Source organism: Ipomoea nil, unplaced genomic scaffold (assembly GCF_001879475.1).
Source record: "Ipomoea nil cultivar Tokyo-kokei standard unplaced genomic scaffold, Asagao_1.1 scaffold0188, whole genome shotgun sequence".
NCBI classification, from domain to species: Eukaryota; Viridiplantae; Streptophyta; class Magnoliopsida; order Solanales; family Convolvulaceae; genus Ipomoea; species Ipomoea nil.
The window spans coordinates 2,371,865-2,393,472 of NW_017616616.1; the positions used below are offsets into that span (position 1 = coordinate 2,371,865).

The 21,608-nt window shown below is 38.0% G+C and overlaps 4 protein-coding genes across 5 annotated transcripts; 1 reads left to right on the forward strand and 3 right to left on the reverse strand.

Moving 5' to 3' along the window:
• Nucleotides 1-4,972: 4,972 nt before the first annotated feature.
• LOC109182271 (UMP-CMP kinase 3-like) lies at nucleotides 4,973-8,499 on the reverse strand. Its single transcript, XM_019332402.1, has 9 exons — nucleotides 8,317-8,499; nucleotides 7,377-7,435; nucleotides 7,098-7,152; nucleotides 6,819-6,936; nucleotides 6,358-6,514; nucleotides 5,943-6,023; nucleotides 5,736-5,843; nucleotides 5,564-5,635; nucleotides 4,973-5,247 (listed from the first exon to the last, which is right to left on the reverse strand). The coding sequence occupies exons 2-9, from the start codon at nucleotides 7,404-7,406 to the stop codon at nucleotides 5,233-5,235; spliced, it is 636 nt and encodes a 211-aa protein (XP_019187947.1). The 5' UTR covers nucleotides 7,407-7,435; nucleotides 8,317-8,499; the 3' UTR covers nucleotides 4,973-5,232.
• Nucleotides 8,500-9,758: 1,259 nt separating this feature from the next.
• Nucleotides 9,759-12,758, reverse strand: LOC109185949 (phosphatidylinositol N-acetylglucosaminyltransferase subunit P). Of its 2 annotated transcripts, none has more exons than XM_019335935.1 (5): nucleotides 12,493-12,758; nucleotides 11,718-11,926; nucleotides 10,934-11,006; nucleotides 10,339-10,457; nucleotides 9,759-10,140 (listed from the first exon to the last, which is right to left on the reverse strand). In XM_019335935.1, exons 2-5 carry the CDS (start codon nucleotides 11,902-11,904, stop codon nucleotides 10,010-10,012), a joined length of 510 nt encoding a protein of 169 aa, XP_019191480.1. In that variant the 5' UTR covers nucleotides 11,905-11,926; nucleotides 12,493-12,758; the 3' UTR covers nucleotides 9,759-10,009. The 2 variants fall into 2 exon arrangements, with proteins under 2 accessions (XP_019191480.1, XP_019191479.1); XM_019335934.1 differs by having other exon boundaries at nucleotides 11,718-11,976; nucleotides 12,493-12,754.
• Nucleotides 12,759-14,181: 1,423 nt separating this feature from the next.
• Nucleotides 14,182-16,446, forward strand: LOC109182288 (haloacid dehalogenase-like hydrolase domain-containing protein Sgpp). Its single transcript, XM_019332422.1, has 5 exons — nucleotides 14,182-14,491; nucleotides 15,096-15,210; nucleotides 15,313-15,467; nucleotides 15,705-15,966; nucleotides 16,064-16,446. Exons 1-5 carry the CDS (start codon nucleotides 14,292-14,294, stop codon nucleotides 16,238-16,240), a joined length of 909 nt encoding a protein of 302 aa, XP_019187967.1. The 5' UTR covers nucleotides 14,182-14,291; the 3' UTR covers nucleotides 16,241-16,446.
• A 579-nt stretch (nucleotides 16,447-17,025) lies between these two features.
• On the reverse strand, nucleotides 17,026-21,381 carry LOC109182279 (dynamin-related protein 1E). Its single transcript, XM_019332409.1, has 15 exons — nucleotides 21,014-21,381; nucleotides 20,709-20,772; nucleotides 20,517-20,624; nucleotides 20,254-20,355; nucleotides 20,112-20,162; nucleotides 19,968-20,029; nucleotides 19,714-19,804; nucleotides 19,526-19,590; nucleotides 19,223-19,417; nucleotides 18,618-18,737; nucleotides 18,460-18,530; nucleotides 18,132-18,357; nucleotides 18,000-18,050; nucleotides 17,503-17,922; nucleotides 17,026-17,424 (listed from the first exon to the last, which is right to left on the reverse strand). The coding sequence occupies exons 1-15, from the start codon at nucleotides 21,155-21,157 to the stop codon at nucleotides 17,296-17,298; spliced, it is 1,899 nt and encodes a 632-aa protein (XP_019187954.1). The 5' UTR covers nucleotides 21,158-21,381; the 3' UTR covers nucleotides 17,026-17,295.
• Nucleotides 21,382-21,608: the final 227 nt, after the last annotated feature.

Here is a 21,608-nt window from a genome sequence, read left to right on the forward strand (position 1 = left end):
AAACCCGAGTGAAGAATAGTTGAACCAAAAAGATCCAATCCCGCTCATAAATCTGGGAATTAATCATATCAATGATGTTAAAATATTTTTTTATGGCTTAATAACACATTCATTATAGTTGGGACACCCTTATCCCAATAGCTGAAAATGACATGTACAATGGTCATTTTGAGATAAAGTTTTGGATGATATTCACCTTTAAATAATTTAAATCGAATCAAAGTAAATTCAGAGGTTTAATTCAATGGATTAATCATATCGTATTTCAACACAGTGTATGATTTTAGCTTCAAGGGGCTAATTTCACCCATTCTCCACTAATTAAATCAAGAAATAATGGCATGTTGCTTAATTGAAAAGAAAATGAAAAATCACAACTTGTTCTTAAAGAACGAAATTTTTCGTTCAAGAGCCCCCACACTCCGACCCAACAAGACAACGGAGATAAGGAAAAGAATCACAATTGCCTGACATACATCATGTTCTCACGCACCATTGAGCTAAGCTCCTCATTCAGAGGGCTGCAAATCTTCTCCAACACCATCTCCGACCACCAAACAAACAAATCCAAAACCCCACCCTCACACTCTCGCCGGAAAACGCCATCGGAGACTTGGGCCCTGCAAAGCGGGCACGTGGAGTGGTTCTGCAGCCACGCATCAACGCAGTCCACGTGGAAACAATGTTCACACTCGCTCAACTTCCGGCACCTCTCGCCGCCGCAGATGCCGTTCAGACAAACGGCGCAGAAAGGCCGCTTCTCTTCGTCGGTACTGTCGTCGTCAGCGCTGAAGGTGAACGCATTTGGGCCGTCGTCGTCGTCGTCATCGCGGTGGTTATCACGGCGGAGCCACAAGAATACCAGGACGCCGGCGGCCAAGGCCAAGGCTATCAACTCCGGCTGAAAATCCATATGGATGGATGTGTTAAGAGTAGGAAGATATGGAATCTTATATATGCATGCCAACGTTAATTATATATGAAAAAAATCCATGTCAAGATTCAAAGAAAAAAAATTTAAAATTTGAAATTAAAAAATCATTTCTTAATATAATTAAGAAATGAGTAGTTTGATATAGTTGGTAGTTGAGTAGTGTACGTACACCAAAGAAAACAAACATATGGTCATTAAGAAATGTAATTTGGATTAAGGATAGTTAAATTAATTCCTTGGTCATAGTAAACTATACTCCTTAATTAATTTCTTGATCTTTCTAATTAATTCTTTGGAAAATTATAAGAATTCTCCAAGCCAAATCAATCTCTTCAAGTGTCTTCCCCAAACCTAAAGGTGGCGAATAGACAGGCTGACTCGTCATTGATTAGTTGAATTGGTCAAATAATTGACTTTGTAAGCACAAAGTTTTAAATTTGACTGGTTGTGAGAGATGTTTTTGGCCACTAAAATCATAAGACATTCATTTAAAATATACCTTCAAATACCGAACAATTGTGGCCTTTTCTGCAAATAAAAAATTACTAAAAAGTCTTATCTCCATTGTTAGTTACGTTACATTCACCGTTGTAAAAATCGGTCCAGGTGTCCGTAAGTCATGGCGATTTCCCCCATAGGTGTCCGCCTAGGTGACCGGCCCACCTAGCGCGTAATTTAGCCGAATGTCGCCGCCTAAACTGTTTAAGCGCTAATGCGCTATACGCTACTCTACTGCACCAACTAACGTCTAGCGCCTAATACAACCATGGTTACATTACCACTCGTTACTATAAATGTGTAATTAATGAAATTGTATTGGAAAATATATCATAATCATAAAATGGCAGGAAAATTCCAAGAGAAAAAAGTCAAAAAGCTACAAATTACAAAACCAGAAAGCACGCAGTCAAAGGAGAATAGATTTAAATTATTTGTAATTCTAAAGTAAGAAAACACTTCTCTCAACGCTGGACTTTTGTAACGGCATTATTGGATATTGCAAAAAAAAAATGAAATAGATAATTATTATTTTATTTTACATTGTTCTAAACTAAGATTTGACAAGAATCATTCAATTATGTTATAATGTACATGAATCAAATCACACTAAAAGATTGAATTCAATCAATTAGTTAACTAGTTTAACTCATGGCCTTATAAACTCATATGTTCTCTTTTATTTTATTAATGTGAGACTCTTAACATTTATAAAAATACATGAACAAAAATGTGAAATTAACCCTTTAATTACTTAGAGATGTTTGGTTTAAGTTAATTATCTCACATATATAACATCATGAATGTGTGAATATTGTAATATTATATTCTTGTGTTTAGCTTAGAAGATGTGAGGTTATTGTATGGAATTTAGAATTTTTTTAATTTAGATAAGTTCAAGCGAAAACAATACTTCCAGTAAATTAAAAATGCAGAATAATCACTTAATTATGTCCATTTGTGATGATCAATATAAGTGATTGAAAATAAAATTGTGGTGGCAATATGATAAATATTACAAACTTTAAAAGTGTATTAATTAGGCAAAATTTCACATGCATTTGCTGATATGTATGTTTTGGTGTATCCAACTCGAATGTACTTTTACAAATCATAAGTACCCTAAAACTTTGCCCAGTGCATTTCCAAAGTTTCACTATACATTCACTAATATGTTACGATGCATTCAACTTGAGTGCACGACTATATGCACTCTAAAGCTTTAATTTGCTCAGTACATTTTTAAAAATCCGTGATAAAAGTGTGTTTGGGGTACACACAAAATTATGATCATGTGAGAGAACAATATTTCAAGTAATAAATGTGGAATAATCTTATTCGTCCTCCATTTGGATTAAAACAACTTTAAAATAGAGGGAAAGAAAAAATATATATATTGTGACATTTTTGTAATGTAAAAGTACATAAATTAAACCAATAAATCATGGCATAATTAAAAATAAATAAAATGAAATGAAATCATAACCGACTACCATGCATCCCCTCACACAACATTGAGCTAAGCTCCTGGTTCAGAGGGTTGCAAATCTTGTCCAGGATGATCTCCGACCACGAAACAAAGAAATCCAACACCCCACGTTCATATTCACGCCGGAAAACATGACCGGAGACTTGGGTTCTGCACAGCGGGCAGGTAGAGTGGCTCTGAAGCCACGCATCGACGCAGTCCACGTGGAAACAATGCCGGCACTCCGTCAACTTCCGGCACCTCTCGCCGCCGGAGATGTTGTTCAGACAGACGGCGCAGTAAGGCCGTTTTTCTCCATCACTGTCATCATCGGCGCTGAAGATGAACGCCGTTGGGTCTTCCTCGTCGTGGCGGCCGTCATCACGGCGGAGCCACAAGAAAACCAGACAGGCGGCGGTGCCGGCGGAGGCGGCTATCAACTCGAGTTGGAATTCCATTGCTTTAGACTAGAAAAAAGATGGATATTCAAGTTAGCAAAAGTGTGAAAATGAATCTCTTATGTGCAGAATCAACGACAATAACTAACTGAGAGATTATTCTGATGATTCACGGTTTACCTTTTCCAACAATTCTTGAATAGATGTTATGGGGATTCAGAATTAGTCTGAAAAAATGGGAAAATGAAGAGAGAATAAGGATGTTGTAATGTTGTTTAAGGTAAGATTAGTGAATTAATTAATATGATGATTTAGAATAGGCAGAGGAGTCTTATATATGCATGGCGGCATTAATTATTAGGAAGAAATCCGTGTCAAGATTCAAAGAAAAGGTCAAGAAATCCATTCCTTAATATAATTAAGAAATGACTACTTAGATATACTTTGTAGTATATAACACACGCACAAAAAAACAAACATACGGTCATTAAGAAGAAGAAGAAATGTAATTTGGATTAGGGATAGTTAATTGGTTGGTCAAAGTAAACTATACTTTCTTGGTCTTCCAAGTTACTTCTTTGAAAATCTATTGGAATTCTTCCGGCAAAATTATCGGATAGATGAGTGTAATTATGTGACTTTATAATATAGAACCATATATGAGACTCTTTCAAAACCATCTATATCCATGCATTCTTTATCACAACTCACAACTAACCAAAATTAAACTTCAAATTTTTAACCACCAAAATTTAAAGTTTATGATCAAAAATCATATTTTGATTTTTGATTTGGTATCAGAGTAACTCAATGTATGAGGTCATGAGTAAAGAGACTAACGTAGGATTAATGTTTTACTCGGAGTTTATCAAAAAGTAATCAGTCCACTTAAGTGATGAGAATGTAGAGCATATGTATAACACATAAACATAAATGTATGTGTAGTCCAATTAATCACTCCTTACCCACTTAATCACTCCTTTTGTGCATTACTTTTGAATTTTTAGTATCACATATAGCGGTCAACCCTTCAGCACTGTTTTCTTAATCCATTTTTAATTTTTCTCTCATAAGCTATAACTATCTTTTCAAATACTCATGCCCTGGGAAGTTGGAAGGCGAACCCTGCACCCTCACTTTCTTAGTTACGCTGCACCCCGACTCGTATCTCCACGTCCACTTTTATCCGCTCAAAACCCAATAAGGTGACTTTGCCAACACAACATTAGGGCCGTCTCCTTCATTCTATGCTGACCCCGGCCCGAGCTGGCTTTTTGGAAAGCCCGTTCCCACCGCACTCACGGCCCGGCTAGCCTGCCAGCGGTAGTGGGAATTCTCCCGTTCCCTGATCAAAGACTTGGTTGGATGCAAGATCTACTCCACGAGGAGCAGCACAGACGTAGATGATATCATCACGACCTCTCTTTTCATATCGCTGGGATGCTTAACGCCACTTCGCCCTTGGAAGTTGGAACTTGGAAGGCGAACCCTGCACCTACGACTACTAGCTAGCAAAACAAAACTACTCAACTTATAATCATTGGTAGGTAGGGTTTAAACTCTACCACCAGGGTTATTAGCAAAACAAATTAAAGCTTCTCAAACTTATTTTGAATTAATTAAATGACCAATTAAACTATACTTGAGGCTGAAGGAAGTAGGATACATTATAGGTGATGTTGAAGAGGCCAAACACAAAATTCTCAATTCTCAATGTAATCATACAGTACATTATTTCTCACAGTTCATCCATTCATCCATATAACTAATGGCAACAAAGAGGCAATAACCTCACTCAACTTCAACATATATTATATGGTTTTAACTAAAAAAGAATATTGTAACCATCTGTATATAATCATCTCTATCACAGATACACAACACAAACCAACTCCCTGCAACAACAAGAAATCTGGCATCTCGCCTTACATTCCTCAAGCTCCAGCAACCTGTAATATACAGTAAACCTGTCAGCTCCGACAAAGAAAAACGCTGCAGAACCTAAACCTGCAAGGGGAAGATACACGTGAATTCCAAAATGGGTAATCATTGGCTTGATAGTTTTACATTAGGACCTGCAATCTTAAGGGGGCGGGGATAATGAGTCCTAGATCGGTTACTGATGAGAATCTGGGCTAATATATAAGGCTTGGGTCAAACCTACACTCATGAGCTAGCTTTTGTGGCGTAGTTAGGGCCTAAGTTCATATCAATATTGATGCTATCATGAATGTTTTCTCAGATCCAACGATAGCAATGCTTTACCTTTGCATCTGATGGTGTGAACAAAGCTTTAACCGCTTCAAAAACTTCATCAGCAGGCTTGGCAGCATCGATCTGAAGGCAGCACATGGTGTTAGCTGTCGAATAGAATGTTTTTTCTTTGCTATTCCTTCAAGGAAGGGGTAAGCTTTACGTCAAAAGTGAAAGATGTTACCTTTTGAACCTTTCCCTTTGACTTGTAATATTCAATAACAGGGAGGCTAGATTCCATGTAAACATTAAATCGCTTCCTTATTGTTTCTATGTTGTCATCTTCTCTTCCCTTGGTGCAAGAAAATAGAAATATCACGAATCAAGAGAATTGAAAGGAGGCAAAAACACACCAAACAAAGATCAGAAACTTGCAAACTATATATCAAACCTGATTCCGACCCAAAAGACGCTTCTCCATCTCTTCTTCAGGACATTCAAAGAAGAGGACAAATTCGGGCAGAATTCCAGTCTGTAAAATAACGAATATTATTTTCGTTTACATAATAAAAATGCTTGAGCAACCAGCTTGGTTGGCGTGAGTGGCCGTGCACCCTCATCCCTTAAGAGAGGTCGGGAGTTCGAGCCTCCTCTCGTATGGAAAAATCAATCTGGCCAGCACTTTGCCCCTTAATTGGGCCGGGCCGGTGCAAATGGGGAGTAGTCTGGGTATGGTACGGGCTTAAAGGTGCCTCCAACAATTAGGGTCTGCTCAGGACACCTCATGGTCTGACAAAATAAATAAATAAATAAAATGCTTGAGCTGCTAGGTAACACCATTGCAACTTATCCTTTACTAGACTTACAACACGCTCAAAAGCTTCACGGTTTTCCTCGTTGCGAGGGAAGCCATCAATAAGAAACTTGTCGTTCTCATGTTCTTGTATTGCACGTTGGAGGAGAGCAATTGTTACTTCAGAAGGCACAATTTTTCCCTCTTTGATCATGTTTTGAATCATTGTCCTATACATGCAAGGAGAAGAATTATTTAGAATCGTGAAATAAGAAGCTATTGAAGAAACAAAATGCAGACTATGTAATAGTGAATCACCATAAGAATCCATTGTTTTATGGACCCTAAATTGTTTATTTTACTTAATTCTTGAATTCAAAGACTCAAACAATCATTTACGTCATTTGATCACATCAAGAACAGGAAGTATGGAGGTCAAATTACTCTATAAATTAAACAATTACTCCGTATTAAAAATCTGAATCTTGGGTGACAAATCAGATACCGAGAGGGATTGGTACAATGGAACAGTACCCATTTTCAGAACCAGACTTGATCTCTGCTCGAAGGAGATCCCCAGCACTTAGATGGGTGTACCCGAAGTTTTCAACAATTTTTGCACACTGTGTGCCCTTACCACTTCCCGGGCCACCTGCCAAGTAAAAGAGTGGAAATTACTAAAATTTGGGAGTTAATGCATTGATTATTCACAAACCGTAATCCAAATCATAAGATTTTCCAAATAGGAAATTAATAAGTTCGGAATACACTTATTTGATGATGGATGGCTTATGTTAACATTCACGTACTCACCTAGGACAAACACAACCTTAACCTTTTTGTCAGTGGGGATGCTTCCATTTGCTCCCTGAAATCGAAACTTATTTATCAACCAATATTCCAGATATATAACATAAAACTCATCCCTGCTTCTAAACATTTTCGATTGTGCATCAGAAAGACGAACTTCAGCAAATTTAGGACACATTTGCAAATTCCAAGTATTTGTCACCAACCCAGAAAAATGCACGAGAAAGTTTCCAAATTCAAACCTCCACCAATGCCTATAGTAATGACTGGAAATAAAGGTACCTTGTTTGCAGAATCAATAACAGTCCCCATGAATGGCAAAAACTAGCTCGACGAATAATCTGCATACACAGACTCAATATCACAATGCTACCCAGAGAGAACCAAAGCAATTATACAATCGCAAATAAACTTTATCAATTCTTCTTCTTCACACAATATAAAAATGTAGAACCAAACGCAATAAGAAGCAAATGCCATTAGATCCAGAGAGTTAAAGACTTAAAGCAACCAAGAACATGAACTATCGGACAATTCAAGGACTAACACGTCCAGATCTAGCATCTTACTGGCACGAGAAAATGTGTCAACGGGAGCACTAATTTATCCAGAATCACTTAAATAAACACAATTATGTTCTATGGACGCCCCAGACGAAAAGATATAACTGAACTTGTCACATTAACAAGACTACGGCATCACTATTCTTAGGCAGACATGATAGATCTGATTCCATTATCATCATATAACAAGCAATTCTGTCATCATACAACACACCCTGAACTTGATTCCTTAATCACAACCCCATTACTAACTTCAAATTCCATCAAAATCAAATCTTAAAACAAAAACTCTAGTCCTCATTTTACAATTAACAAAACAAGCAGCATACATTCAAACACCATTCCAGTATTCAAAAGAAAAGAAGGCATTAAACATGCAAATGGCCTATAATTCCAACCAAAACACAACCCACAATAAAAGGCAACTGAAGATCCACGAATCTAAACCCAGAAAACGCGAAACTCAACAAGAACAATCAAACCCCAACTCAGATCAAACCCAACAAAAAACAGAGAAACCCACAAATTAACAAGCAAAGTCGGAGAATTGGGCCTCAAGAAATGCGAACTAAAAGAATCATCAAAATAAAGCAAACCCGATGATCACAGACGCGTAAAAACGCAAAAGTAGAAGAGAAAGATGCGAGCTTTAGATTTACCAGGGCGAGAGGAGGGAGGGAAATGGAGATCTGGGAGAAAGACAAGGGAAATGGGTGCGAAAAGCGGGTGGTCAGTTGTGTAGTTTATAGGGAAGACAGCAGAGCGGTGTTTGAATCTTGGAAGATTAAACACTGTTGGTTGTCGCCCCACAACCCACAATTTTGTGCTGCGGTTCGGTTCGTTCGTTCATGAACCCCCTCACCCTCACTTTAACTAATCCGGCAAGTTAGTAACCGCCAAGACCAACCTTTGTCTCCTCGCGATAAAGATATGTGATCAAAGTATCTTACTTAAGTCATTGCCTCATTTGTGCCTTTAAAGGACACCTACGGCCTACCTAGAAATCAATTTAATGTTGTTCAAAAAGTGTCAAATTGGTCTAGTAAGTCTAACAAATATTGTAATTAACTTTATTCGGTAAAATAGTGTAATTAATGTGGTGTTAACTAAGTTAAAACGTGGTATCCTATATTTATGTGGATCATGTGTAGGTACAATTAGTTTATTTTAAATGTTATTACTCCGTACTTTTTTCTTTAAAAAAAGAAAAACTTTATTTTTTATTTTTATTTTATTTTATTTTTTTTAAACAACTCCCAACTGTCGACTTGACAGCCGGTGGATGTTTAAGCGTTGCCCGATCTAACGAAGATAGCCATTGGTCGCCTTTATTCCTCTATATGACATAGGTAGTCATGGTGCCAACCTTCATCATATTTGTCCCTCGTTAAGAAGTCTTGATTTAGACATTTATGTCAATCTGTCTAGTCCGTTGACCGACTGCTAAATATGCAATAATATGATCTAATTGCACTATTTTGTTAGTTTAGGAAACTTCATTGAAGTTTTTTAAAGTTAAGAGACCCAATTGCACTATTTGTTACATTTATTTATTTATTTTTTAAACCGCTATTTGTTTGTTTGTTAAACTTAATGGGCTAATTTGATAATTTTTTCAATGTTGTCAAACTTTTGTATTCCACAAGCTGCGAGATTATACTAGTACAATTAAATTTCGATTGGGTCTCACTTAGCTACATACACATGGTTTTAAACTAAGTAAAATGTATTTGATTCATTCATATTTATGTACAAACTATTTGTTGCCCTAATAGTTAAAGAAATTTTAGAGAATAGTGCATTTAAAGTTGAGAAAAATGTTTCAATATACTTGTAATTTGTAAATGAACAAAGAAAGGAACGACTCCACCTTGCATTTTTAGGCAAGAAGTGCTTTTAAAGTCAAGATTATTTAGGATTGTGAAATGGTCGCTCTCCAAAATAACACTATAACAATAAAAGAAAATGATGAGTGTAATGTTAAAGAGTTAATGTGTTATGATCTTATTAGAGAGAAATAAAAATAAAAATAAATAAAAACTATTACCCACATTTTAAGGATCAATGAGAACATGACATGTCAGCATGGTGAAAAAAAAAAAAACAAAAAAACAAAACTGGTTTTGTCTAATGTATAGTAAATACACACAAGGCATTCTAAACAAGTTTGATACTATATTACTAATACATGAAACAGTAAAGTTCAATCCTAACCACTGCAGATAATTGGAGGACAGTGATACATTGCCTATGAGCACCTCCAAGCAAGAAATGAAATTTATAGAGAAGCTCATACCCGAAGGCCGAAGCGAGAACAGTAAAATAACTGTTCCCGTGCTGATTAGCCAATTGTCATTGTGGATTGTTAAACATGATGTTGTTAATTTGGTCAATGCCGATGTCAGATATGGGGTCAATGGGGCGCTCATCATCATCGTCATCCGTTAGAGCGCTGCTGGGCAAAGGTTCTCTGCTGAATTCATCTGCATAATAGGACAACAATAACAGGTTCATGAAATTTACTATCGTAACATGTTGGATACCATTCTGAAAGTAGAAGTAATTGTGTATCACAGCTCTAAACATCTGAGGTTAAGAATCACAAATATTAAAGGATTACATAGAAAGAGTAAAAGACACTTCCTAACTGATATTGTTGATAGAGTGGAAAGTAGATTTACCAAAAATTGTGTTGAATGAAGCCGGGGGAGGGGTGGCCATGAAGTTGAGGCCAATGTAAAATGTTATTGCTAGAACTACAGTCACCATCAGATAGGCTGGCACAGCCAATGCCCAGTATCTGCAAAAGATGGATCATAAGATCTAAGAAGCAAAGACGGCACAAAGGAACACACTTTTACAGCTAATAGAAATGATTCAGACTTTTTTTTGACCGGGAAAAATGGAAAATGATAAATATTTGCATGATCTCCAACTATGCATCTATGTTTCTAACTCCTTCATTTCTGGAAACCATCTTTCAATAGTTTGGCTGATTTTTTTTAATTGGTGTTCAGTGACTTGGCAACTTCATTTTTACGAGTATCTTTCATTCACGTTTTCTTCCCTTAATTTCCAAGCTAAGGAGCAATCAAGTTAGCACCTTTCTACAAATCTGTTGTCAGCTGAACTAGAAAGATGAATTTGAACCATGAGAGAACCTTCAAGAATCTTATTTTCATTGTTTAAAATTTAAGAGCACAGTGTATTGCTTAAATAGAGAAGAATTCATGACATTCCAAACAGGTAAACAGTATTGAAATCAATCCAATTCACCTGCTTGGATAGTAAAAGATCCCTACTGAATGCAACCAATTCTCTGGAACATATGCCCACACTAAAAAGATAACTGCGCAAAGGAAAGAAATGGAGTAGATTAGATCACCACATCAAATGAGTCATAGTTGAAAGTGGAATGCAATTAAAGTTCCCAAATCTCTTGATCATAATTACCACAGATGGCAGATTGTTCAAAATTACCCAAAATAATGCAAAGCAAAAGGAAAACTATATAAAAGTAAGCAGCAAAAAAAACTATAAAGGTATGTCCAATAAAAATGATCAATTCGGTTTTTGAACTATTTTCCTGAAATTTTCAAGTAAAAGAATATAAAGAGTCAAATCCTGCTAGAGACCACTGGATGGCATGAAAATTGAATCAATCTATTGGTCATTTAAAAAATTTCATGACGGTGGAGTCAATTAAAAAACTGAAGCATCACAAGGATACGGAAAAATAAGCAGCACCAGACCAACTAACTACTCAAATTTTAAACTTCGTTCTCATTCAGATACTTCCCACATCACGAGGAAATGAAAACAGACTCATTGCATGACTCCAGAAATAACCGTTTGCTCCATCAGTTTATAGATACAACTTTACAAGTTGTGAATGGTAATTAAATGATGATTCTCTAAGAATCAATCCACAATATGCCTCAAAAACATGCAATCCAAGCTCACCTTGATCTCCCCAAGCCCCATTTTTTTAATGAATAAATAGAGTAAGAAATTTGTGTGGTCACAACCAAGGCTCTAAAGCACAAGAAACGAAATTAACCTGTGGCAACAACGGTTGAAATAGACCCAACAAACCCATAAACTTCTGAAGGCTTGGGTCCATAATCCGCAGGAACACCAAATGTTGAAACTTTGTTATTTGAGTCTGGGAAGAGAACGGTTGCCCTCCTATTCTTTGTAAGACTAAGGGTCCTCCGAGGACTATTAACTGAATGAGGATCTTCCATTATTATTTTCTCTGCAAGCAACCTAGGATTCCAGAAGGACCAAAGTGCATCTTACTGTTGATTAGAGCACCACTGGTGGAATATTGCAATTTCCACAGAGGCAAAGAGCAGAGCATAAAATCATTACATGCATTATGAAAGAATAAATAACAGATGCCTAATCTTACAATAAGTTCCAAGAATGTGTAAAATGTAAGATTTATAGAAGCAAATGAAAACCAGCTCACACCCAAAAAAATGAAGCAAAGGAGAAAGTTTCAATGGCAAATTTGGGCAAAGTTTTTACAACTATTCACACTCCTAACATACATCTTACTATCAATAGATTTGCAACAACAAAAGAAATACGAATGCGCATGAATATGTGTAGGGATCAAGTAAATTACAGGACATTATTGCAATTCTATTTCGTTTCTTCAAGAATACCCGGGAAAAAAAATTAAATTTCTATGACTTTCCGCCTCTAGTTTATGACAGTTGCATTGAAGAACATGTATATGATACTTTTCACAGAGGCATTTCAGGAAACAAGTGGAGTGCATCTACAATAATGCCATGACGCCATGGTTGTAAGGATGAAGATGTTACCTTCGTCATGAATGCATTGACAGGAAGTACGCCCGGAAGGGAGAGGGAGGAGATTGGAAGATGGCCGCCGGCCAATTGTTCCCGGAGTTGGGTACTTCAATCGGGTCGGGTTGCTAGTTGAGATTTACCAATTTGATAAAGGATTAACGACTAATGATTAATGAAGTCGTCCCCCTTTTATTTTAATTTTTGCTTCACATTTTAAATATTGTATTGTTGAAATAGTTTATCGGGCTTTAATGATTTTATCATTTTATTTCTCAGTTGTCAATTATGATCAAATAATATTATCATTAATCACAAAATTTATACATATTTTTCAATACTAGAAAAAACCAAATAGGCCAAGGACTTGTGGTCCAATGACACTAAATTGCTCCTTATATGAGGTTGTGAGTTTGAGTCTCAGTGAAGGTGACACTTTGTATTTTATTTGATTGAAAAAGTAGTACTACATTATTAGGGATGACAATGTGCCCCGTCCCCGTAGGGGATGGGAACGGGGAAAAATTTCGGCGATCGGGGACGGGGACAGGATACCCCTCCTCGCCCCGCCCCGCCCCCGAAGATTAAAATATATATATATATATATATATATATATATATATATATATATATATATTATATATTATATAGTTAATTAGTCAGTACTATTCAAACCGATCAAACACTGTGTATATATTTGATGAATTGAAATTTGGAACATATTGAATATTGATTACAATGCATGCATGGTGAATATTGAATGTGTATATATTAGATTATTAGAATATATTGACTATGGATTTCAATTTTTTTGTTATTTATTTTTAAAAATTATATTACTTTTACACATTGATTATGGATTGACCGGGGATGGGAATTCCCCGTCCTCGCCAAATTTTCCGCGGGAACGGAGACGGGGACGGGGACGGGGATAGGGTCGGGGTTGCAGGGACAGGAACGGAAAGTATACTCCCCGCCCCCGGCCCGTTGCCATCCCTATACATTATAATAGAGTCAATAGGATTTAAAAAAAAAAAAATCAAATAAAAAGAGTTGCATATAACATAATCAAATAAAATTTGTAATAGAAAAATCATTAGTGAAATCACTTCCATGTCATCAATCAAAATAAGATGTAATCTAACTCATGAAATTCAACCATAAATAAGCTTAATTGATGTTGCTCGAGACGGATTGTTCTAGTCCGCACATGAATTCGTCTCACAGTCTTCGTGTCTAAGAGTATCCCAATGTAAAAAATTTCATTGATTTTTGGGGATGTGTTGACTATTTAGTATTTACACATGTGGATGAGTGAGAAAGGAGAGAAAAGATTTGAGGTCTTAACTTAGGAACCTGATTTTTGTCTTTCAAAGTGGGATCCACCAAAATATAAAAGAAATTCGTCCTCCTTCGCATGTGCGCCAGTTGCGGAGATAGCAGCGCCCAGCCGGGTGCGAGCATTACACACGTTTGTTGGGCGCATTAACATAGCTCTTTCACTTTTTTTTTTTTTTCTTAAAAAACTTTGTTTTCTCACTCCTCTCGTAAATGACATCTTAAAATTTGTGTAAAAATTTAAAGAAGTGTAAATTTTATAACTCGAGAATAGTGAAATCATTATAGTCGAATATGGAGAGACATTTTTGACAATTTATTCGAGAAAATAAAAAAAAATAAAAAATTGTGGCATCCACCAAAAGCATATGCTTTGCGACCAAATCGTGGCCAAGCCAACAGAACCACACACGTGAAAACGTGCGTTTCATTGTACTACGAACCTGCAAACAGCGACAAAGGAAGGCCGCGGGCAGATGATTTGTTGGAAACCAAAGTTGATGACAGCGCCGCCGCTTTCCACTGGGATCTTTCCTTCCTCCGTCGCAGCGTCCAAGAACAAGAAAATCCATTTGTCCCCCGCCGGAAACACCATTTCCAGGAAACCCAATTCATCTAAGATTGCTTCTGTAGCTCCTAGGATGTCTCTCACTCCACCTTCTGCTCCACTGCAAAGGTGCATTCTTTCTTCTCCCTTCCTATGTTTTTGCTTTTTTTTTTTCCCCCTTATTTTTTGGTGCAATTCATACTTGCCACCATAGTATCTATCTGTGTTCTTATTCTGATGTAATATTTGCTGGACTGGACTGGTCACCAAGTGATCTGTTTGGTGTGCCAAAATGCCAAATGCCCCAAATCTCTAAATGTGATTAGGGAAAAAAAAATGACAACTTTATAATTTTTACTTTTTAGTGACAAAAACCCACTTATTTTGTGAGACAGGTCGAGTTTTTATAAGTGTTACATTTACGATTAGTATTACACTTTTTTCATACTTGATAACTAGACCAGACCCGTCTCACGGAAAAGGATCAATGAGACAGTCTCACATGAGACTCACCCATTTTTAGGTTGTCTTTGATGTCTGTTGCTGTTCAACCAACTGTCATTGTGTCAACTGAATTTTGCCTAATAAACCCGGTTTATTGATTGTTCTTGATTGTATTCTTGTTCAACCTGGTTTATTTGCATCATGTAAATACTACCAATATCGTTCTTGATTGTATTCTTGTTTGGCCAAGTTTCTGAGCAGATATCTTATATCCATTTCTATAATGCAGTGTATGTTCATTGCCGGTTGATGATCCTTTGGAGGCTATATTGTTTGACATCGATGGAACTTTGTGTGATTCAGATCCTATCCATTATTATGCCTTCCGAGAAATGCTTCAAGAGGTTCAGTGTTATTTGTTTTTATATCAACGTATCAATCTTGAATTCTCGTGACTTAACAATAAATGGAGTGGTCTTCGTTTATATGAATGTGATGTCAAACAGATAGGCTTCAATGGAGGAGAGCCCATCACCGAGGAATTCTTCATAAAGAATATCAGTGGCATGCACAATGATGAGCTCTGTCATGTGCTCTTTCCAGATTGGGATTTCCCGAGGGCTATGCAATTTATGGAGGATAAAGAAGCAATGTTCCGGAGGTAACCTAATCCCGTATCTTATTGAATGTTCAATCGCGAGTGATGAAAGCTTATCGGTGTTGCATTTGAAGTAAATATTTATCATTGTAAACAATTTTTTGCTATTTGGATTGAGATTCATAGTATACCCCTTCCCTTCTTTGTCGATATTCATTTCCTTGATCAAAAGCAATGTATTTACGATTCTAGATTTTATGAAGCTCATTGTTGTGTGTTTCTCGACGACAATCTCAACAGATTGGCATCAGAGCAGTTAAAACCCGTCAAGGGGCTTGACAAGTTATGCGAGTGGATGAAGGAGCGTGGTTTGAGACGAGCTGCAGTGACTAACGCCCCAAGGCCAAACGCTGAGCTGATTATCTCCATGCTAGGCCTTGCAGATTTCTTCGAAAAGCTTGTCATTGGGAGCGAATGTGATCGAGCAAAACCATTCCCGGACCCCTACTTGACAGCTCTCCGTGGACTTGGGGTATCAAATAAGCATGCATTTGTGTTCGAGGTTTGTGAAAACACACTCACCACTATTTATAACGATTAGTGAATTAGTCTCTCGAGAAGATCATTTGAGAACTCGTGTTTTTCCTTTTCGTGCTCAGGATTCTATTTCTGGAATAAAAGCTGGAGTTGCAGCCGGAATGCCTGTTGTGGGGTTATCTCTGAGAAACCCCGAAAGCTTACTCTCTGAGACGGGCGCTACACTTGTTATAAAGGATTTCGACGATTCAAAGCTGTGGGCAGCTCTCGATCAGTTAGACACCAAAACGAAGAAATGAAAACATCCTTAATCGATTCTTTATAGGCGCCAGGTACATTTATGGAGCCTTGGAGCAGTCATACATATGCCCTATTTGATAGAACTTATGATTCATTTGATACTTATAATTCTGAATTATGATTCTTGCTCATCAGCTCATGTCAACTTGAAGTTGTTAATGGATTACTTGTAGTCTATCATCAGATTAAGTAATCTTGGGCCTTCTCGATTTGAGCTAGTTAGTTATGGATATTGGATAACCTAGGTTGGTACTTTACCAGCTAGGGTTAAAAGACCGAACTTCACCTATAACACACATTCGGATAGCAGTTTTAGGTTGTCTTATAAATGAAAAATTTAAGTAATCTTTTACTAAACACATTCCCCCACTTTTCATTGGAATATGGACGAGTAATATTTACATGTACTCCCACTTTCTGCTCTATTTTTTACTCTCTTCATATGTAACATGCTTTGATTCATCCAGAAGAAGGGACCACAATTATGTTTCCTTTTCTTTTACCAATAAAATTATGACATATAACCATAGTTGCAAAAATCGCGCTTATAATAGGCGCCTAGGCGCTAGGCGGTGGCTAGCCTAGAAATTTGGCGGAATCGCCGTTTTAGGCGGCTGACCGCCTAGACACCAACCAGATCTCCGTAGACTAGGCAGCCTAGGCACCCAAAAAATAATATTTTAAATTTTTTTTAAAAAAAACAGGCGCCTAGGCGCCCCCAGACGCCCTAGGAACGCCTAGATTTTTGCAACCTTGCTGATATAACCAGAGTTTACTATATGAGAGTCCACAACTCTACATATCAAAGTATTAATTGCTCAAAAATTTGTTCATCCTAATAAATATGTAATGCCAAAATATACACAAAACCTCCCATAGACACCTGACCAAAGTTATACTACAAAAAATGCAGAAGTAGAATTGCCAAGACCTGTTTGTAGCAACTAACAGAGTGACATGCCAATCCAAATCCAAATAATGTAATAATGAATTATAGTATAGTATACAACAAGAATGAAATGTCCCGCTAACATCTCCGATGAACCCAACCATCTCATCGAGCCCACGATACAGACTCAACCTCGCCCCTTGCTTTCTTGTACAGCTCGAGCCTCTTGGCACATTGCAGTCTTTTCTCCATCAATGCTGGATCTTCGTCTAACAGTTCCCCGAGTGCATCGGCCTATGAAAATTTCCCGAAAATGTGAATCTACTGCACGTGTCATGTTAATCATAAAAATCGAGGGCGTAGAATACATACCTCTTTCTTCCCGATCTGTATGTAGAAGTGATTGAGTAACGACTGTTTGGCCTCCTTAACTTGGCAGTAAACCACGGCTTTAGGAATGGTGTTCCTAAGTGTGTCGGATACCATATTCACGTAAGACGATACGTTTGAGCCTATCCGCCTGAAGTGAGCCTCGGAATACCGGTCTATTGCTACGGGAGGAGGAGGAGGAGCCGGGTTTCCCCCTCTTCGGTCTGCTGCTGCAGGTGCAGCTGGGTTTCCCGGTTTCTCCATTTCCTGGGGAAGTCTCCGGAAGAAATCAACCGTTAGATATGAAGCTTCCATTTCCACGAGCCTAACAACCGTCTTCCGACTTTCCTCACGATACTTCTCTAAAGCTTCATTTGTCGCTGCAGCTATTGCTGCTTGTAGACTCGGGAACCGCTTCAACTCCTGTTCCATCAGCGAATTAACGAGGATAGAAAACGAGATGGTAAACAATTTGTCCCGGATGATCAATAGAAATTTACCTGGCATTCTCCAATAGACTTCCTAACGAGTTCCTTAAGGACGAAGTGAACCTAATATTTTTCACAGTCGGGTTTAGACAGAGGTACGTAAAATCGTAAATGGACTTTAGTAAACTACAATTCAATACTTACGGCATCCACAGAGGCTTCAGCCGGACCTCTGAAATAATTTAACGCTCCCTCAATAAGACGCCTATAGCCTTGCTCGGGGGCAATCAAGTGTGGTTGGTAACCATCTGCCTGTGAAACGACTTTCCTCACATTCTGTATAGATAGGTGGCGATCAAATGGAAGTTTCCTAAAAGCAGCCGGAAGTTGATTATCAAACACCCCGTAGATTCTATCTCCACCTGCTCGGCTGATGTACCATAACAAATAAAAACGTCAGCTAATAACAAAATCAGCGTTGTGAAGCCTAGTTCAGATAGCGGGGAAGGAAAAGAAAGTTTGAATTGCATACCCTCCATCGAGATGTTCCTTAAATATTTTGTCAAAGGCACGGCAAAGTTCCAAGATAGTGTACAGTTGAGCCTGAATAGAAATTTCGGTCAGCGACAAGATACTAAGATAGGTTATTATTATTATACGATAATCCCAACAGAGAGAATAGAAGCTCACCGCTCCATCAACTGCAATAGGCCTTCCAAGATGGTCCATCTCCGATTCAAGTTCCTCGATGCTTTTAGTGATTAAAGAGGTGATACTCGGTATTCTTCCCCTAATTACAGACTCCAAGTGCTGAAATCAAAGACATTTACAATAAACTCTCCATTCTACACTCTACATTGTGTCATATACAGTGTTGTAAAAATCGGCCTAGGCGGCTGCCTAGGAGCTAACCAGGCGCTGGGCGCCCCTAGGCCGAGGCGATTTCAACCCTAGGCGACTTTTAGTTAGCCGGCCGACTAACTGACTGGCCGGCTAGGCGCCGATTTGGGCGCCAAACCCGGCCGAGTGGTTTTTTTGCCGGCTCCGCTACTCCTCTTCTATATTACTCTAGTCATGTATTCAACTAACCATCTAACATATGCATTTCACTAGTTTTGGAAATTATAACAATCTAACAACTCCCAGCCCTAAGTGGAAAAAGTGGCTCGGATTACTCGGCTGCCTAGGTACTCTAGGCACTAGCGCCCCCCGGGCGCTCGAGTAGCAACTAGCACCTTCTGCAACATTGGTCATATAAGACGGGTCAAAGAAATGCAAGAAAAAACATATAATACCATTGAGAGAAGCTTTGCCAGATACTCCGAACCCATTTTACTGGCAAGGTGACTGTAGTCGGGGCTTGTAGCGAAATACTCACGCTCCCTTCTTCGTGCAGCAAGCATGTCGACATTTTTGTTGATGTCAGCTTGTGAACGGTTAACAATACCCACCCAAGGTTGTTGCAACCGGTACGATCTTCCTTCAAGAACCTTGGAAATGAAAAGAGCCAACCCGGTCACGAGAGGTAGGAGGGGCGTTGGAGAGGAAATAGTAGTATTTGCAAAATTAAAGATCCAATAGAGAACGAACTAACTTACATCCAATGCATTAGTTCCTTTATCCATCAAATCTAGCTTCGTAAGGACCCCAAATGTACGCTCGCCTGCAAGATTCACCGAAGATTATTTAGAAAAACTAAGCTATACGACAGGGACAAAAAGGTACGAACTATGAAGTATAATGTATACAAAGACGGACAAACACACACACACTCACACACATATACCTGCGGGATCTACTTCCCTTGAAAGTTTAATTGCATCTGATGTGGCAATATCCTGATTGGCTGGAGATATCGCAAGTATGATGCAGTTGGGCTACAAACAAGGATTTCAAACACAAAATAAATTAGAATACAAGAAATACCAATCCAGAAACGGAACAAACACAAAACCGAAAACCATAAACTAAACCTTAAAAGTTCAGTTCAATCAATTACTATTCAATGCAGTACAAAGAAGGTAACGTAACATTACTTACTTTCTCCACATAGGATCGGACCATGTCTTCAATGTCTTTGACTACACTTTCAGGTTGCCCCTCTGCAAACGCAAAACGGGTGTGTTTTAGAAAAGAATCATAACAGCAGCGAGAATCAAGATTCAGAAAAGACGAAGAATGTACCAACAGCAACTTTTGTCAAACCGGGCAAATCAATTAGCGTGAGGTTGACGACTGCCAGATAAAGCATCCACAAAACGAGTGTCAGCAAATGATCAAGGCAAACCATTCCATCCCAAAAAACAAAGTAGTAAGAGAATTTTACCATTGGGGGAATAGATGCTGAGGTGAATAGGAACTGGAGATATTTGTTTGGTTTTTCCCGTGATTCTGTCAGTTTCATCCTGAATTTCCTTGCGAACCAGAGCTGAAAGTAAAATAAGTCTGTCAAAATTTGCATGTTCTAAGAGCCAAATAGCAAACAAGAAAACATCAATATTTTTGCTCTTAGAGTCTTGGAAACTACAAACACTTGCACAAAGAACAGAACCCAAACAAGGAAACTATAAACTAAAATATATCACATACAGAAATCAGTGAAACGCCTTCGTGGCAAATGACCGAATTCTGCATATTCCTCCTGCCCTTCATCAATCTTCTGCAGCTGCAACACCAATGGCCGTCTTGTAACAATCCCTGCAAACCATTTTTTAAAAATCAACATAACTTATAGGCACCTTCCATGAATATACATATATAGGACTTGATCGGGAGCCTCACCAGATCCTCGAGGAAGAAAATCTCTCCCAACTATGCTTTCCAACACAGAAGATTTTCCAGAACTCTGAATTTCATCAAGAAAAACAATCATCAAATACAGGGAAATTTGTAATATCATCAAGACTACTGCTTTTCCATGTGAAAACGCAATCGACCAACAAAAAAAGTGTCTTTTTCACATTCCTGTTCTGCCCAGTAAAGTTTTTTCCTTTCTTGATTAACCAAAAGTATAGTTACTGTAGCAACCCAAAGAAAAAGGAAAAGCTAGCAGTTGACGTTAAAGAAGAGGAAGGAATTGGAGTGACCTGACCGCCAACGACGGCGACGGAGGGCAGAGCATCCCAAAGAGAAGAGAAAGCGTTGTCGCCGCCGCCGTGGTCGCCGAGAGCAGTACAGGCTCTCTGAATTCGGTTGACTAGTCCTATCAAACTCTCCATAGTCGTCGTCATCCTCTCTCGGTATAACGCAAAATGAAACTCTATCAGGTTTGATTATTCAGCTCCAACAATATCAGGCTGGAAAAAGCTTGCGAGTTAAGCAATGAAAGATGAGAAGAAAGACAAAGATGGAGAGGCTATGGGCTTAGAACACGAAGCAGAAGAGAAACAGCGTTGTTTAGGTGTGTGTGTGTGAGAGAGAGAGAGATAAAATGTTTAATGTTGGACCGTTCTTTGAATTTGATTCTCGAAGATTATTATACTTTGGACCGGTTATTGTTGTCCTAGCCGCCCAAAATAAACTATACAGTATACAGTATATACCATAAATGAATAATCGAGTGAAATATACAGCATACTTTATTCTTGTATCAAGAAATTATAAATTTAATTATTGTCAACAATCGAAGAATAATCACATCAGAAGTTTTTTTTTTTCTTTCCTGATTTTTCAGCTTTTTAG